Source organism: Carcharhinus amblyrhynchos, chromosome 3, assembly GCF_965287045.1.
Source record: "Carcharhinus amblyrhynchos chromosome 3, sCarAmb.v2.hapA, whole genome shotgun sequence".
Lineage (NCBI taxonomy): Eukaryota > Metazoa > Chordata > Chondrichthyes > Carcharhiniformes > Carcharhinidae > Carcharhinus > Carcharhinus amblyrhynchos.
The window spans coordinates 26,876,114-26,895,971 of record NC_137326.1 but is presented as its reverse complement, the minus strand read 5'-3'; the positions used below and the strand labels follow the sequence as shown (position 1 = coordinate 26,895,971).

Genomic DNA, 19,858 nt, shown 5'->3' with positions numbered 1-19,858 from the left:
GCGGAGGGTGTGGAAAGTCTGCAGAGGGATCTGGATAGGCTGAGCGAGTGGGCGAGGACCTGGCAGATGGAGTACAATGTTAGCAAGTGTGAGGTTATCCACTTTGGCAAGAATAATAGTAGGAGGGATTACCATTTAAAGGGTGAAAAGCTGCAGCATGCTACAGTGCAGAGGGACCTGGGGGTCCTTGTGCATGAGTCGCAAAAACCCAGTCTGCACGTGCAGCAGGTGATCAAGAAGGTGAATGGAATGCTGGCCTTTATAGCGAGGGGGATAGAATATAAAAGCAGGGAGGTCTTGCTGCAACTGTACAGGGCATTGGTGAGGTCGCAGCTGGAGTACTGTGTGCAGTTTTGGTCGTCGCACTTGCGCAAGGATATTTTGGCCTTGGAGGGAGTGCAGAGGAGGTTCACTAAGCTGATACTGGAGATGAGGGGGTTGGACTATGAAGAGAGACTAAATAGACTGGGTCTGTACGCGTTGGAGTTTAGAAGGATGAGGGGGGATCTTATAGAGACGTATAAGATAATGAAAGGGATGGATAGGGTAGAGGTAGAGAGATTCTTCCTGCTCAGAAAGGACAGCACGACTAGAGGGCACAGCCTCAAGATAAGTGGGGGGGGGGGGGGGGGGGGTGCAGTTTAGAACGGAGTTGAGGAGGAACTTCTTCACTCAAAGGGTGGTGAATCTCTGGAATTCTCTGCCCGTTGAAGTGGTGGAGGCTACCTCACTAAATATATTTAAGACATGGGTAGATAGGTCTTTGGTAGACAAGAGGATTGAGGGTTATGGGGAGAAAGTGGGAAAGTGGAACAGAGCCACTTCAGATCAGCCATGATCTTATTGAATGGCGGGGCAGGCTCCAAGGGCTAGATGGCCTACTTCTGCTCCTACTTCTTATGTTCTTAAATCATTATTTATGGAAGTTTATGAATATCACATTGATATTTAGTTTGTAAGTTTAATTTCTTCTTATGCATTTCCTATTAGCTTGAATATCAACAACAAATGCAAAACAAAATGCTTCACATTCTCAAGTAAACCCACCTGCCTCCAATCCCACCGTGACCCATTTAAAAATATGAGCTCTTGTGCCTATGCGTTCTGGTATTTTAACGAGATGTTAAAGATACCAAGGCAAAAGTTGACAATGAACAGGGAGCTCCTTCAGTGTCCTGATCATTCATAAGTCAACCACCATCTTCAAAAAGCACATATTTACTGTAATGTTGTTTACAATCCATTTTTGATGCAGAATTACTACAATATTTGCCAACAAAACAAATCACCGAGCCCTACAATTTATTTCATTAATTATTTGAACATATTTTGATGATAATGTTGCTAAATAAATGTATTAAATTTTTCATACACAAAGGCTGGAATTCTCTCAGAAAAATTCCAAGTGTCAAATCTGCAGGAAAACTGAAGTAATTCACACTTTTTTTCAGTGGGAGATCACACTAGAATCTCCCACACTCTGTGCACTACAGAGGCCACCAGCATGAATAGCATTAGGTTTCAGGGGGTGGAGCCTAATCCCACCCAGGGAGCAGAAACCAGCAGGCCTCTGCGCATGCACAGTCAGCCTCCTGTTTGCTGGCCAGTTTGATCGCAGGCCAGCCCAAGACCCCTGCAATGCTGCTCCCCCATCCCCTCTACCCCCCTTTCACAGCCCCCCACTCATTCCCAGGCTAGCCCCGACTGCTCCCTCCCAGCCTACCCTGATCGCTGGCCTTCCTCCTGCCCCAACCGATCCTGATACAGAGTGGCAGAGGGACCCCTCTAAACAATTGCCCCCTAGGCCTGGTCCCATAGGCTCTGCCCCCATGCGGCTCTGCCCCCATAGGCCTTGCCCCATTCCTGATGGTCAGTGCCAAGGTGCCCCTTGGGCATGCACACCCTGCCCCTTTGGGGCAGTGTGGGGGGCACAAGGCTGGCACTGCCAGGCTGCCCATGCCTGGGGACACCACCCCTCTACCACCCAATCTCCTGGGGGGCCCCCGATTGCCCCCCTTCACTCTAGCGGGGTCATCCCAACCATTCCCCATAAGTGGGGACTACTGTAAACCCCACTAGCATGAAACACTCTGGAGGGGTGGGTGAGGCTGGAGGGCCTAGAGAATTCAATCCCAGGCCCACTAATTATATTCAAATTACATTAAAAACAGATTAAAATGTCTTACCTGGCCCACAAGGATAACTGCTCCTAATTATTAGTGTGTTTGTTTTAATCTGTGCTAATACATATTTGTTATTCTTAGAGTTGTCCCCTGGGATTTCAGAATAGGGTTTAATCAGGTTGACTGGCATGTGCATATCATGTGGGTACATAAGAACATAAGAAATAGGAGCAGGAGTAGGCCTTCTAGCCCTTCAAGCCTACCCCGCCATTCAATAAGATCATGGCTGATCTGAAGTGGATCAGCTCCACATTCCCGCTTTCTCCCCATAATCTTTAATTCCCTTGTCTATCAGAAACCTACCTACCCGTGACTTAAATATATTCAGCAAGGTAGCCTCGACCCTTCCAGGGATTCACCACCCTTTGAGTGAAGAAGTTCCTCCTCAACTCCGATCTAAACTGCACCCCCCCCTTATCTTGAGGCTGTGCCCTCTAGTCCTGCTATCCTTTCGAAGCAGGAAGAATCTCTCTACCTCTACCTTATCTAGCCCCTTCATTACGTTATATGTCTCTATAAGATCCCCCCTCAGCCTTCTAAACTCCAACGAGTACAGACCCAGTGTATTCAGTCTCTCTTCATAGTCTAACCCCCTCATCTCCAGTATCAGCCTAGTGAACCTTCTCTGCACTCCCTCCAAGGCCAATATATCCTTTCGCAAGTGCGGCGACCAAAACTGCACACAGTACTCCAGCTGCAGCCTTACCAGTACCCTGTACAGTTGCAGCAAGACCTCCCTGCTTTTATATTCTATCCTCCTCGCTATAAAGGCCAACATTCCATCCGCCTTCTTGATCACCTGCCGCACCTGCAGACTGGGTTTTCGCAATTTGTGCACAAGGACCCCCAGGTCCCTCTGCACTGTAGCATGCTGCAGCTTTTCACCTTTTAAATAATAATTCCTCCTATTATTGTTTCTGCCAAAGTGGATAACATCACATTTGCTAACATTATACTCCATCTGCCAGGTCCTCGCCCACTCGCTCAGCCTATCCAGATCTCTCTGCAGACTTTCCACACCCTCCACGCAATTTGCTTTTCCACTCATCTTCGTGTCATCAGCAAATTTTGTCACCCTACACTCAGCCCCCTCCTCCAGATCATCTATATAAATGGTAAACAGTTGAGGCTCCAGCACCGATTTCTGCGGCACTCCACTAGCCACCAACTGCTAACCAGAATAGCACCCATTGATACCTACTCTTTGCTTCCTATTAGACAGCCAATCCTCTATCCACGCTAACACCTTACCCCCAACTCCATGCCCCCTAACCTTCTGTAGCAACCTTTTATGAGGCACCTTATCAAACGCCTTTTGGAAATCTAAAAACACCGCATCCACCAGTTCCCCTCTGTCTACCGCACTAGTCACATCCTCATAGAAATCCAATAAATTCGTTAAACACGACTTCCCCTTCACGAATCCATGCTGCATCTACTTGATCAAACTATTCTTTTCTAGGCGCCTCGCTATTTCTTCTTTGATGACAGATTCCAGCATTTTTCCAACTACAGACATAGGGTAGGTGGAGTTGGGCTTACAAGGAGCAAAAAGCAGGCCGTTGCTGTCTGAATTTGAAAAGGAGTGGTAGTTTTTCCCCTCTCTTTCTGAAAATTGAAGTCCGGGACCTGCTAGAAAATAGGTATCCAGGGGTCTGCAAAAGGCAAGAGGCATTTTCTCTCTGTCTCTCTGAAAATCTGTTGTTTGAAAAGACAGGTGGCTCTCTGTACTTCTGTCCAGAGAGGTTAAAAGGCTAGAAGACAAGCAACCCACGTAAGCCTATATATCTTGCTAACTGATTCTGAAGAGTCATTTATGTTTATGGGTTATTGCTTAAATTGGAACTAATAGAAATAGCTAACAGTTAAACCTTGTCGTGTTTAAGTGTTTCAATTGGTAAAAGTTATGCTAATTCTTTTTGTTGTATTATAACTGTGTCGTTAATCAAAGTTTGTTTTAATGAAAGCTTCCTACTGGATCAACAAAATCACACCTGGACCGAAAAACTTTATGCTCGCACTTATGCCAACATCAAGAAAACTGGGAGTCTAAGTTAACTTCATAACATACCTTGGAGTTTTGATCTGGTCCCTAACAATTGGTTAAGTGAGTGGGCAAAGATCTGCAAATGGAGTATAATGTGCACAAATGTGATATTGTCCATTTTGGCAGGAAGAATAAAAAAAACTTATTATCTAAATAGTGAGGATTATAGAGCTCTGAAATGCAGACAGTGTCTTAGTGCACGTTTCAGAAAAGGTTAGTATGCAGGTACAGCAAGTAATTAGAAAATATAACGGAATGTTGTTGTTTATTGTGAGGGATGTTGATTACAAAAGTAGGGAGATTTTGTTTCAGTTGTACAGGATATTGATAAGACCACATCCAGAGTGGATAGCACGGTGGCATAGTGGTTAGCACTGTTGCCTCACAGCCCAGGGACCCAGGTTCAATTCTGGCCCTGGGTGTGAGCCTTGGTGAACACAGCTGATCTGTGCAGAGTTTGCAAATTCTCCCAATGTCTGCGTAGGTTTCCTCCAGGTGCTCTGGTTTCATAGAACATAGAACACTACAGCACAAACAGGCCCTTCGGCCCACGAGTTGCGCCGATCACATCAACACCTACCAATCTATAGACCTATCTATAACCCCCAATCCCATAAAACCCCATATACTCATCCAGAAGTCTTTTAAAAGACCCCAGCAACTTCGCCTCCACCACCACTGACGGCAGCTGATTCCATTCACTCACCACCCTCTGAGTGAAAAACTTACCCCTAACATCATTTCTGTACTTTCCTCCCCGCACCTTAAATCTGTGTCCTCTCGTAGCGACCATTTCAACCCGGGGAAATAGCCTCCCACAGTGGTTTCCTCCCACAGTCCAAAGATGTTCAGGTTAATTGTATCGGCCATGCTAAATTCTCCCTCAGTATACTCGAACAGGCATCGATGGAGTGTGGTGATTAGGGGATTTTCACAGTAACTTCACTGCAGTGTTAATGTAAGCCTGCTTGTGACTAATAAATAAACTTTACTTTTACCTTAGTATTGGTCTCCTTATTCAATGAAAGATGTAGATGCATTAGAAACAGTGCAGAGATGATTTACTCGACTAATACCAGGAAAGGGTAGGTTGTCTTATGAAGAATCATTGAACAGGTTAGGTTGTCTCCATTAGAGTTTAGAAGGCCAACAGGCAACTTGAATAAAACCTTTAAGATCCTGATCGTTACAAGATGGATGTGGAGAGGACATCTACGCTTATCGAGAATCTAGAAGTAGGGGTCACCATTTAAAAATAAAAGGCCATTTAAGTCAGAGATGAGAAGGATTTTTTTCTCAGAGGGTTGTGAATCTCTGGAATTCTCTCCCTGAAAAGGCAGTCAAAGCAGAGTCTCTGAATATTTTTAAAGCAGAGAAAGATAGATTCTTGATTAACAAGGGGGTAAAAGGTTATTGGGGCTGGGCAGGAACTTGGGGTTGAGGTTACAATTAGATCAGCCATGATCTTATTGGATGGCAGAGTAGGGTCAAGGGACTGAGTGGCCTATTCCTGCTCCTAATTCATATGTTCAGAGCATGGATATGACGTTGACTGAGTAACAGGAAGCAGAGAGCAATGGTGAAAGGTTGTTTTTGGAATGGAGGATGATATGGCTATCAGCTTTTAAGGATGGGGGACTTCACTTTTAAAGGCACATGAATCCAGATGGCAGGAATTTAATTGCCTGATTCTCATTTAATGTCACTGCGGCTCCTGGGAATAGTGTGGCACAGTTGCCACCAACTTTTCAGCTGGTGGAGGGAGCCACCACCAAAACCATTAAATTCAGCTCAATATTTCATGATTTGTTCTGGTGATGGAGCAGTGGCAAAGGGTGGAACATTCTACTCTGAAGCCTAAGCGTTGTGGCAAGCGGGAAAGTCAGCGCAGCTCCCACTGGCCAACAGGGTGGGTTGCCATGCCAGATCATTAATTTTTCACCTCATTATGCAGGCATAAATAAGTAGCACATCGTAGCAAGACTGGGATTCATCCATCCTGTCATTACCTCATCCAGTCATAGCTCCAGGCACCATATTAACTGGCATCTGTGCACACATTCAATTGTTGCAACACAGGGCCGATTGTGGAAAGTGATGGCCCCAGAAGAGACAAGTGCTGTGCTTTGAAATTTAGTAACAACTGCCTGCAGAGACCCCTCCAGGCAATCGAGGATCAGCAGGAAGTTCTCTTCCGCCCACTTAAAGAGCAGGAGGTCCAGCAATCACACCACCAAGGCTTAAAGGGAGGTTACCAGTGCAGAAAGTGCCTGTGGACCTCAGAAGAGGACTGCCCTCCAGTGCAGGAGGGTAAGTCAATCTTCTCCTCACACTCAACTCACACTCACAAAATGTCACATTCGCAAAGCTGCAGTCCAAAGGGATTTCACACTTCACAAGCACATTACCACTGATTTTCTCACACAAAGTTTTACATTTTCATCTCGCGTCGCATCCTGAACAGGTCATGTCTTCAGCCATTACATAGGTCCACTCAACACTTTCAGAAGGCATGTATGTTTATCATCTGCACTGGCATCTGTCCTGCTCAGTCTGTCCATCTGTCTTCATGCAGGCAAAGATCACCCACAACACCAAGGAGAGATCCCAGACAGGAGATGCCAGAGCTCTGACCACTCACCACCTCTGAGAAGCAGGCAGCAGAGCGAGACAGCAAGGATTGAAACCATTCCTATGCCAAAGTCAAGATCAGCATGAACCAACAAGCCAATTAGCAACCATCCAGTGGTCTTCTCCACCCTCTGAAACTGAACACTCTTTAATGTGGGTGAATCTCTAACTAATCACTAGTTATCTCTTCTCTCTAATACAGCCACCGACAAAAAAAAACATGAAGGCATACAGCCAGCCAGCCAGCCCATCAGCCCTAGCCTATTTCAGATGAGGATCCTGAAGATCCACAAGATGTAAAGACATCACTGCGTTCACATGAACTCTCCACCAGCACAGAGACACACACCTCAGTGGGACTTAGTTTTAGAGCAGGCTTGAGATCATCTGGCGAACACAGCATAGATTCGGGTCCACAGTAGGTGAAAGCACTCAGCCAAGGTGACAGACACCCAGAGGACTGCTAAAGGGCAGGCTCCTGCTGAGTCCAAGTCCAATAACAAGCCACTGGAATCAACCCTCAGAAAAATACTGAAGCTTCAAAGGCAGGGGTATAGCAGGCAAGGTAAGAAATGTAGTCATAATTGGGGATAGTACTACGTAGGTACCAATGACATTGGTGGAATAGGAAAAATGGTTTTGCTGAGGGAATATGAACAGCTAGGAGCTAAATTAAAAAGCAGAAGCAAAAAGGTAATAATATCTGGATTACTACCTGAGCCACGACCTAATTGGCAAAGGGTCAATACGATAGTTAGGGGTATTGACACTGTTCTCTGGGATCAAGAATCCGAAAGGTTGCGTTGCCTGCCTGGTGCTTGGGTTTGGGATATCTCATCTGGGTTGCAGAGGAACTTGGAGTGGGAGGATAAAGACCCAGTTGTCTTGGACTACGTAGGTACCAATGACATTGGTGGAATAGGAAAAATGGTTTTGCTGAGGGAATATGAACAGCTAGGAGCTAAATTAAAAGGCAGAAGCAAAAAGGTAATAATCTCTGGATTACTACCTGAGCCACGATCTAATTGGCAAAGGGTCAATACGATTAAGGAGGTAAATGTGTGGCTCAAAGATTGGTATGGGAGGAATGGGTTTGAATTCGTGGGACATTGGCAACAGTATTGGGGAAAAGGGCACCTATTCCGGTGAGACTGTCTTCATCTGAATCATACTGGGACTAGAGTCCTGGCGGATCATATAGCTAGGGCTTTAATCTAAATACTGTGAGGGTTCAGTTGTATGGAGAATTAAAAAATCAAAGTTAAAGGAGACGAACTTGGAGTGGGAAGTGCAGGTTAATAAAGCTGAGGGCCCAGGGGAGGTTAGTAAAGTTTCAAGACCATGTAACAGAACAGAGAGTATAGAAGGTGGCGGGAATCTAATCTCAGGCAGAGCAAAAAAAGTGACAAATTTGAGAATTTCAATGCAGGACTAAGGATGTTGTACCTAAATGCAAGCAGTATACAGAACAAGGTAAATGAGCTTGTTGCGCACATTGAAATTGGCCGGTACAATGTTGTGGGCATCACAGAGACATGGCTGCAAGCGGATCAGAGTTGGGCTTTAAATATCCAAGGATATGTGTCCTATCGGAAGTACAGGCAGATGGGCAAAGAGAGAAGGGTTGCATTGTTAGTAAAAAATGAAGTTAAACCAATAGCAAGAAGTGATATAGGATCAGAAGCCATAGAATCTCTGTGGATAAAGTTGAGGAATTGCAAAGGTAAAAAGACCCTGATGGGAGTTATGTACACACCCTCCACCAGTAGTCAGGATGTGGGGCAGAAAATAAATCAGGAGCTAGAAAAGACACATAAAAAAGGCAATATTACACTAATCATTGGGGCCTTCAATATGCAGATATGGACCGGAAAAATCAGATAGGTAGTGGATCCCAAGAAAAGGGATTTGTGGAATGTCTAAAGATGGTTTTTTGGACAGCTTGTGACCAGCTTACTAGGGAACAGGCAATTCTGGATTTGGTGATGTATAATGAAGCAGACTTGATTAGGGAACTTAAGATGAAGGAATCCTTAGGGAGCAGTGACCACAATATGATAGAATTTACCCTGCAGTTTGAGATAGAGAAGCTGGAATCAGATGTAACGGTATTACCATTAAATAAAGATACTACAAAGACATGAGGGAGGAGCTAGCCAGAGTTGATTGGAAAGGAAGCCTAGCAGGGAAGACAGTGGAACAGCAATGGCAGGAGTTTTTGGGAGCTATCCCAGAGGCACAACAGAAATGCATCCCAAGGAGGAGGACAAAGCATTCATGGCTGACGAGGGAAGCCAAGGACAGCATAAAAGTAAAAGAGAAAGCGTACAAAGTGGCAAGGAATAGTGGGAAGCCAGAGGATTGGGAAGTCTTTAAAAGTGAGCAGAGGACAACTAAAAAAAACATTAAGAGGGAGAAGATGGAATAGGAGTGTAAGCTAGCTAGTAATATAAAAGAAGACAGGAAGAGTTTCTTTCAATATGTAAAAGGTAAGAGGGAGGCAAAAGCAGACAATGGACCACTGGAGAATGAGGCTGGAAAAATAATAATAGGAAACAAAGAAATGGCAGAGGAACTGAATAGTTACTCTGCTTCAGTCTTCACGGTGGAAAACACCAGTGGGATGCCAGGGCTCCAGAAGAGTCAGGCGGCACAGATGAGTGCCGTGGCCATCACAAAGGAGAAGGTTTTGGGGAAACTGAAAGGTCTGAAGGTGGACAAATCTCCTCTACCAGTTGGACTGCACCCCAGAATTCTAAAAGAGATAGCTGAGGAAACTGTGGAGGCATTGGTGGTGATCTTTCAGGAATCACTAGAGGGTACCAGAGGACTGGAAAGTAGCTAATGTAACACCGCTGTTTAAGAAGGGAGGGAGGCAACAGACAGGAAATTAGAGGCCAGTTAGCCTGACTTCGGTCATTGGCAAGATTTAGAATCCATTATTAAAGGTGAGATCGCAGAATACTTGAAAGTGCATGATAAAGTAGGACTGAGTCAGCATGGCTTTGTCCTTCAAGGGGAAGTCATATCCGACAAATCTGCTGGAGTTCTTTGAGGAGGTAACAAGGAAGTTAGATAAAGGAAAACCAGTGGACAGAATTTATTTAGATTTCCAGAAGGCCCCTGACAAGGTGCCACATAAGGAAACTGTTAAATAAGTTATGGGTGAGATCTTGGCATGGGTAGAGGATTGGCTGACTGGCAGAAGGCAGAGAGTGGGGATAAAGGGGTCTTTTTCAGGATGGCAGCTGGTGACTAGTGGTGTGCCTCAGTGCTGGGACCACAACTTTTCACAATATACATTAAAGATTTGGAGGAAGGAACCAAAGACAGTGTTGCTAAGTTTGCAGATGATACAAAGATATGTGGAGGGACAGATAGTACTGAGAAAGCAGAGGGGCTGCAGAAAGATTTGGACAGGTTAGGAGAGTGGACAAAAAAGTGGCAGATGGAATATAATTTGGAAAACTGTGAGAATATGCACTTTGAAAGGAGGAATGGAGGTATAGACTACTTTCTAAATGGGGAAATGCCTAGGAAATCAGAAACACAAAGACTTGGTAGTCCTTGTTCAAGATTCTCTTAAGGTTAACGTGCAGGTTCAGTCGGCAGTTAGGAAGGCAAACGCAATGTTAGAATTCATGTCGAGAGTACTGGAATACAAGAGCAGGGATGTACTTCTGAGGCTGTATGAGTTTCTGGTCAGACCCCATTTGGAGTATTGTGAGCAGTTTTGGGCCCCATATCTAAGGAAGTATGCGCTGGCCTTGGAAAGAGTTCAGAGGATGTTCATAAGAATGAAGAGCTTGTCATATGAGGAACAGTTGAGGACTCTGGGTCTGTACTCATTGGAGTTTAGAAGGATGAGGTGGGATCTTATTGAACCTTACAGGATATTGTGAGGCTTGGATAGAGTGGATGTGGAGAGGATGTTTCCACTAGTTGGAAAAACTAGAACCACAGGGCACAATCTCAGGCTAAAGGGACAATCTTTGAAACAGAGATGAGGAGGAATTTCTTCAGCCAGAGAGTAGAGAATCTGTGGAACTCTTTGCTGCAGCGGCTGTGGAGACCAGGTCACTGAGTGTCTTTAAGACAGAGATAGCTAAGTTCTTGATTAATAAGGGGATCAGGGGTTATGGGGAAAAGGCAGGAGAATGGGGATGAGAAAAATATCAGCCATGATTGAATGGCGGAGCAGATTCCTTGGGCCGACTGGCCTAATTCTGCTCCTATATCTTATGGTTGTCAGAGGCCATCAGCAGATTCGAATGGAGGATAAAGAAGTCCATCCACATTCAGTCTGATGTTGTGGCACCAACATGCAAGCATATCAAGGTCATCACTGGAAGGGTGATATCTACCATGGAAAAACCTGGTTCAGCAGTTTGTGTCAGATATGCACTCAGACCTGCACACCGTCACTATAGCCATGAATGGAATCCATCAGTGGCTACGCAAGAAGGGGTTGGGGCACCTTAATCTCCCTCCAGGAGTCCCATTACTTCAAGGAGTCAGGCAGAAGGCCCTCAGACACTCACAGGGAAAAGAAGCATCAGCTGGTCACACTGGGGCAGTCCGCCAACGACTCTCAAGGGATATAGAGCAACTCCAAGTCTCCACTGCCTATGACCACAGCATCTTCAGCTGCTCAGGCTGAGGAGACTGTACCTTCCCTAGAGCAGGAGGCTCAAAGCAGGCCACAGCCCTCAAGCCCCCAAAGGATACCTGCCAAGGTCACTGAAAATCTCATCAATCTGATGTAATGCTCCGAGGTCAAACATGCAACAGATGCCCTCCCTCCCGATTCCCATCCTGGCATGATTCTGTTAAGCTAGGTGTTTAATGAGTGTTCATGAGATGCAAAGAAAATACCCAAAATGGCACGTGGGGCAATCTGACCCACCATGAAAGTCAGAAGGGGAAAATTTCAATCCATGCATACAATGACGCAAAACTTTTGGCTGTACTCCGAGGGTGGGATTTTCAGGCCGCACTCTCCTCTAGGCCGGAAAATTCTGCCCAAGAGCAATTGACCATTACATCATCCATATCCCACCTGCTACAATTCCCGTGATGGATGGAATGGCAAAATTCTAGTCTGAATCTTCAAGTCCAGTCTGTAATAATGCCCCCAGTTGGCAGGACCAGAAAATTGCACCCAAAATGTAAACAAACAAAATTTTACCCAACAGTGACTCAAAATCTGACATGACTTAGAGTATATCACAAATAAAAAACTTTAAATATAAATCTGCATTAAGTCAATGTTATTTGAAAACAATGCTTCTGTCCTTTCCTTATACATACACTCCATAAATGGAGTTTTCATTAGAACAATTAATGCCTGTGATCTTTTAGTAATGTTACAATGAAATAGAGCTTTACAATAAAGTTTTCAACTATCATAGGTTGTTACGTGGGCGGGATTTTATGGCCTCGCTCATCCCAAAACTGCAGAATCCCACCCAATGTCAATGGACCTTCTCATTGTTCGCCCCTCACTCGCTCCAATTTCCATGGTGGACGGGGCAGTAAAATTCCGGCCAAAGTGTAAATTTAAGTCATAGTTCGCTGCTTTTCACTACTTGAAATTGAAGCTGAAAAATTTGAGAAAAACGGTACTAACCTGAACTTTGACTTAGAAATTCGGAGACTGTAATGTAAAGAAAATCAGGAAAAAAATTAACAAATACATTTCTGAATTAATTTGAGAGCTGCATAAGCTGTGAAATAAGACTACACACTGAACATACTCTTCTGTTGTTTTGTACTGATTTTACAAAATATTGCACGTGCACACTGAATGACTACTAAATTGAAAGGGTAAGACACCAGTAGCACTCATGTCAGGGTCATAACACTGGAGAAAATCCAAAAGTGGAACAGATTGGTGGTGCAGTTTAGTGAAATAAGTATCTTTTTCTTCTATATTAATGATCTGAAACTGGTCATCAGCTGATGAAAGTGAATCAATTTAGTTACCATTGAATGTTAAAATCATTTAAAACACAAGTTCCAAATGGGGGATGCAAAATGAAAATCCAGTTGTGCCACTTTCCTCGAGATTAGTTAATTGTTATTCACGTTCCTTTTCAGGCTTAAGTTTGACGGAAGTTTGCAGAAATTTGTGTGGTTGCAACCCAACAGCTCATAATTGAAGAGATGAAGCCAATTAAAGATGAGTATAGTGATTTTAAAAATGCCTTGGCTGGTAAATAGTAAATGTGAAACATGTTAAATAGAAGAAGCAGTGATTATTGTGAAGAATGGAAACTTTGCAAAAAATGGTAAAAATGGTAGGGCTGATTCCTGATCAGATTCTCACACTAAGCAGCAGTAGTCACTTGGGGTGCTATTCAGAAATCACTGGTCATGGTGCCTAAGTTTCTTTTAAAGTAAAATTAGAGACTTCCAGTCTTGAATTCATTAACTAGTGCTTCCTGCAATTTCATTTATTTCATGAAGAGTCAGCTCAAGAATCTGTTAGCAAATGGCCAAATCACAAAGCCTCAAACCATCTGTCTGATAGCTGGCATGCGAGATGAGGTAGTTTGCTACCTCGTCAGCTCTTCTTACCCCAGTCAACTCTTCCTTCTCAAAGGGAAGAGCAGCCTATGGTCAGCCTATGGTTATAGTTTTTACAAATATATAAAGAAGAAGTGGTTGGCTAGAGTGAATGTTGGTCCCTTGGAGGATGAGAGGGGGTTTTAGCGGTGGGCGATGAGGAAATGGCTGAGGCTCTAAATATGTTTGATAGACTAATGGGACTGAAGGTGGACAAGTCCCCTGGTCCGGATGGAATGCATCCCAGGGTTCTGAAAGAAATGGCAGAGGTGATAGTGGATGCCTTAGTAATTATTTATCAAAATTCGCTGGACTCCAGCGAAGTGCCGAAAGATTGGAAAACGGCTAATGTTACGCCGCTGTTTTAAAAAGGTAGCAGACAAAAGGCAGGGAATTATAGGCTGGTTAGTTTAAAGTCTGTAGTTGGAAAAATGCTAGAATCCATCATCAAAGAAGAAATAGCGAGGCACCTAGAAAAGAACGGTTTGATCGAGCAGACGCAGCATGGATTCGTTAAAGGGAAGTTGGATTTCTATGAGGATGTGAATAGTGCGGTAGACAGAGGGGAACCGGTGGATGCGGTGTTTTTAGATTTCCAAAAGGCATTTGACAAGGTGCCTCACAAAAGGTTGCTACAGAAGGTTAGGGGGCATGGAGTTGGGGGTAAGGTGTTAGCGTGGATAGAGGATTGGTTGTCTAACAGGAAGCAAAGAGTAGGTATCAATGGGTGCTATTCTGGTTAGCAGTTGGTGACTAGTGGAGTGCCGCAGAAATCGGTGCTGGGGCCTCAACTGTTTACCATTTATATAGATGATCTGGAGGAGGGGGCTGAGTGTAGGGTGACAAAATTTGCTGATGACACGAAGATGAGTGGAAAAGCAAATTGTGTGGAGGGTGCGGAAAGTCTGCAGAGACATCTGGATAGGCTGAGCGAGTGGGCGAGGACCTGGCAGATGGAGTATAATGTTAGCAAGTGTGAGGTTATCCACTTTGGCAGAAATAATAGTAGGAGGGATTACTATTTAAAAGGCGAAAAGCTGCAACATGCTACAGTGCAGAGGGACCTGGGGGGTCCTTGTGCACGAGTCGCAAAAACCCAGTTTGCAGGTGCAGCAGGTGATCAAGAAGGCGAATGGAATGCTGGCCTTTATAGCGAGGGGGATAGAATATAAAAGTAGGGAGGTCTTGCTGCAACTGTACAGGGTACTGGTGAGGCTGCAGCTGGAGTACTGTGTGCAGTTTTGATCGCCGCACTTGCGCAAGGATATATTGGCCTTGGAGGGAGTGCAGAGGAGGTTCACTAGGCTGATACCGGAGATGAGGGGGTTGGCCCATGAAGAGAGACTAAATAGACTGGGTCTGTACTCGTTGGAGTTTAGAAGGCTGAGGGGGGATCTTATAGAGACGTATAAGATAATGAAGGGGATGGATAGGGTAGAGGTAGAGAGATTCTTCCCGCTTAGAAAGGATAGCAGGACTAGAGGACACAGCCTCAGGATTGGGGGGGGGTGCAGTTTAGATCGGAGTTGAGGAGGAACCACTCAAAGGGTGGTGAATCTCTGGAATTCTCTGCCCGTTGAAGTGGTGGAGGCTACCTCGCTAAATATATTTAAGTCACGGGTAGATAGGTTTCTGATAGACAGGGGAATTAAGGGTTATGGGGAGAAAGCGGGAAAGTGGAACTGATCCACTTCAGATCAGCCATGATCTTATTGAATGGCGGTGCAGGCTTGAAGGGCTAGATGGCCTACTCCTGCTCCTATTTCTTATGTTCTTATGTTCTTATCTAGGTCTATGGCAAATTTGCCACAAAATACTTAATTGCAGTCGTTCATTCCCTCATACAGTTTCATTTGCACCTATCCAAATGAGTAAACTTGACACAAATACTGTAAAATTGTGCTAGGTTTTCACTTAAAAATGTTTGCGACAGTACTGGCTTCATCTACCTAAAACACTGAACCTGTTTCCAAAATTGGTTCCCATGAACCTTGTTCAGTTAATTATTTTACCTAGATATTTTATAGTTATGAAAATCAACATTATTGTTGTGTCCTCCAAGTATAGTTTGACATTCTTGAGGAGCTTTAAGATAGCCACTTCTTAGGCATGAATCCAATGTCAACACATTATCCAACACTGCTCAGGTCAAACTAGAAAAGGAATAGATTAGTGTTTTAAGTTCCATTTTATTGGCAACTGCTTAAGGTTTTGTTTCTCTAGAAACAAATTAGTAAGATAATTATTTTTAGATGATAAGAGCTAAACTTAGGTCAGAAAGGTGTCATGGTCAGCTGAGATGTAGTGGGAGAGCCAATGGATACCTAAAACAAACAAACATATTAGAAAGATATCCTATGCCTTTCATTTAATCTTGAGGAATTAAGATGCTTGCTAAAATATGTAGTTTGTTAATGTGTGGAAGTAGAATAGAAGTTACTTCAGTGAACAATACCATGGTTCATTAGTCTGATAAGGAACTAGAATAGACAAACTGGTTAGTCTTCATGAACTGCTCATTAATAACCAACACAAACAATGAAATATCTGAGCATGACACTTGAGGAAGTTAAGGAACTGCAGAGAACAGTCTCAGGTGGTAGGAGGAAAGGATGATGTAAGATCTTGGGTTGGTTGATAAAGAACAGAAAGTACATATGAAGGCTCAAGAAGCTTTTAACAGGTGAATAACATTAAACAATAGCAAATCAACTTTTTATAGGGTATTTTGCAATGAGGTTAATTTTTGTAGGGCAAAAATTTATAGGGCTGTCAATAATTTATCCAGGCCCATCCTTGAAAAAGAGAGAGAGACTTTGGGAAATAAGAGACTTTGGGAAGCCTCAGTGTAATAGGCAGTGGAGAGAAACTCCTAAGGGTAGATCCATGCCAATATTCTTGTGTAATTTGAGAAGTCATGAAGAAGTTGCAGATTTAGAATGAAAGAGACAGTGTGTGTGAGAGAGATAGAGACTGAGAGTGTGTCTGTGTGTTTGAGATTTAGAATTTGTAGCCTAGATTTAACTACATCAGTAACTTCACTTTGGCTAATTTGATATGATTATTATATACAATTGGCAAAGTCCTGTGTTCTTCAAAGCAAAGAAAATGACAAAACAATGTCATGCTACTTGTCATTCTCTCCTCACTTGAATTAGTGCATGTGCCCAGTTTGCATTAAAATATGCATTCACTGATCTCCTTATAATATCCTATTGAAGTGCATTCATGCTATGCTTAATATATACAAAACCATTCAAGTCAAAAGGCTCAATTATTAATGTATAATTCACCAAAAACCTGGGCCCTGCATTTCACAGCTATCCTGAAACACAGGCTGAAATTGATTGCAAAAAATGAGATTTCAGCTATTAGTTGTACCATCTAATGTATTATTTTATTAAATATAAAATTAATGCGTGTACACTTTAATTGTATCATTATCTGTACGAATTATTTTCTGTGTATATCTGACCGTATTTTATGTCTTTGTATCTACATCTATGTACTTTTATGTCAATGTGAACATTTATTTCTGTTCAGATCTCTATATGTATGTTTCTCTCCTGCTGTGCATGTGTGCAATTCGACACCTCTATATTTCACTGCGTATTTGTAGCTGTCTATGTTATGTTTATAATTTATGTCTATTCCTGTGCTTGTTGATGTATGTTCAGTACTTCTACGTACATATCAGTGTGGGTCTGTGATAAGATGGCTTTACTCACCATAATGATCCACAGCATGTTCCATTGTCACCCTCTCCACCTCCAGCATTCTCTGCGTTATCAGATTCTGTTTCACCAATCTGCAGATTTGCTATTGTAAGAGGTTAAAATATAAATAAATAAATAATTTACTTAATTTTCCATGTCACAATTGTCTGAAATATAGGTTTTCTTGAATATGAACATTAAAGACGAAAATCAAAACCATGACCATGATTACTTAATAACTTAATAAATGTTGTGGAGATTCTCAATGGAGAACATAACCCTTCATGATCAAACAATAAAATAATCTTAAAAAAGGTAACATTACAGCTGAAGTAGCAGTTGTAATAACATACTAGAATTACCTTGGAATACCATAGATCTAAAACTATTAGCGATTGTTTTAGTCCTTGTAGATTTAATTCTAGGATGATTTAGAAAAGTGTAATTTATACCTACCAAGAATGATTACATATTCAAAACTTGTTATTTGAATAAACTTTACAGATGGATTGCTCTACAGAATATCAACTGAATTAATGATAGAAAATAAAATTTCAAATCTTTTTGAAGATTCAACAGTATTCACTTAAAGTTAACTAGAGATATATTTGGTGATCCTGCACTGCCAGTGGGAAGCCATATTCAAAGGGAGTAGGAAACCTAGATGCAACTACAACATTTTAACTCATACTTCCATAGAGCACAGCTCCCAGCTGGGAGCATGTAATTTTTGAATTTACATTTCAAGAACAACTTTGTAAATTTTTAAAATAACAAATGGGAAATCACATGGATTTCCTTGCCTATGTTTCTGAATTGTGTCCCCAGTACAAACTTCTTGAATCTATCTTTAAGGAGCAGAAAAAAATATTCAAATGAATATTAACATCACATGTGATGGATGGATTTCCTTCATTTAATACACTGGTCTGTGCTTGTGACAAGGTCACAAATGTTGAGCTCAAATTCTTCTCACATTTTAACAATACATAAAGGTAAGTTGTTAGGAGTGAAAAATATTTTTGTTGGGCATTAGTTAATCATTCAAACCTTCTCTCCACCTTGTGGGTGGAATGTGCTCAATATTTCAGAAAGGAGATGGATGTTGAACAATAATTGGCTGAGTGAACTGGAAACAGCAAAGAATACGTGCCCCAAGAATGCTCAAGAAGCCCGACACTTTTCAAGGACTAAAATGTCCGATGGACAAGCATTCCATTCACGAGCCCCACCATTGGTGCACCATGACGTCTAGCAGTAATTTGCCTATGTTTTTTCAATAGGCCTAGGTCATTTAAAAGGGCATAGGTAGCAGGCACATGAAACATCACCATTTCTAAGTTTCTCCCTCCAAGTCACACGCCATTCATTTCAAAATGTATTACCATTTCTTTATCATCACTGGGTCAAAACCCTAGAATTCCATACCTAATGTTATTGTGGGGGTAATGAGGAAGGGAAAGGGCTAATGAATTTTGTACCTGGAATTTGTGCAACAGCATTGCAAACCTTATCTGTTTGTGCAGGCTTGTGTGCTAACTAAACATAGCTAAACAACTGCAGATGCTGAAGTGCGATAACTGTGATGAGAGAATGTGGAAGTGGAAGACATCTGAACTGAACATATGCAGATAAGGAGGCATCCATCTCTAACACACAGCCTTAGACTGGTTGTTAAGAGGGGTAGCCCCCCCACGCGAAGATCAGGAACTTGAAGTGGGTGTAGAGACTGGAGAGAGAGGTGCCTAGGGTATGACGTTCAGATGTGAATGAGAGAGAAACTGTCTGAGTGATTGCCGGAGGGAAAATAAAAGCCGGCTTAATAGTGTAAGCGGTAGTATGGAGGGATCTGATCAACCCTGACAGGTATCACCTGACTCTGATAAAAACGACCTAGGAGTGGGAGAGCGAGAAGACTAGGTGAGTATAAACTTATCAATAATATGGCGGAATCACAAGGACAGTGGGGGCCCTTGGGATCCCTGATAAACCAGTACATGACTGAAACAAACAAACTCATTAAACAGATGACAACAGCGGGGTGGGACCCATCCCACCCTCTGGATCAACAGCATAAGCGGTTGGAGAAAATAAAGAATGACAAGACCAAGAAAACCAGAGTTTTGTCGGTACACCAACTAGGCGGACTGATTAAGCAGGTCTCTGTCTCCAGTAAAAAATGGGCCAATGATAAAGAAACAATCAAGATGTTAGAATCACATGTCAGAGAATTGGAAAAAAGAAGTAAAACATTAAGGGACCATTCTTGGGGATCCCTGCCCCCGTATCCCAGGAGATTTTGACCCCGACAAGGAGGAGTTCATAACTTAGCCCCTGTAGTTCAGGGAGGTACTATAAATGCCCCCACTGCCCAATTTAAACCCTTCACCCCAGGAGAAAGACATCAGATCCTGATTTCGCTGGGGAAACTTCAGCCCTGGAGTGCGAATGCCAAATTTTGGTCAGAGTTGGATACAGTCTGGGTTGACCACCTGCCCACAGGACAAATGGAGACTGATGGGTGACAGGGCTGACCAACAGGACCCCACCAACCAGCCTCGGTTTGATTACCGGGGAAGAAAGTGGATACATGCAAGCAAGTTAACAACAGAAGTGGAGGCACAACAGGAACCATTTAATTGATTTAAGGCAGAAATTCAGCATGTCCTGAGTAATGCACCAACCAGCTGGTCTAAAATTACAAATACTAGCAA

At 43.0% G+C, this 19,858-nt stretch overlaps 1 protein-coding gene across 1 annotated transcript in view; it reads right to left on the bottom strand.

The window, feature by feature from the left end:
• LOC145337704 (voltage-dependent L-type calcium channel subunit alpha-1D-like) overlaps positions 1-19,858 on the bottom strand; it is a 651,603-nt gene that overhangs the window by 260,275 nt on the left and 371,470 nt on the right. The window contains exons 11-12 of the mRNA XM_080182539.1: positions 17,157-17,247; positions 12,491-12,517 (exon numbers count right to left, since the gene is read on the bottom strand). Of these exons, the coding sequence (XP_080038665.1) occupies positions 12,491-12,517; positions 17,157-17,247 (118 nt within the window). The remainder of the gene's footprint in view (positions 1-12,490; positions 12,518-17,156; positions 17,248-19,858) is intronic.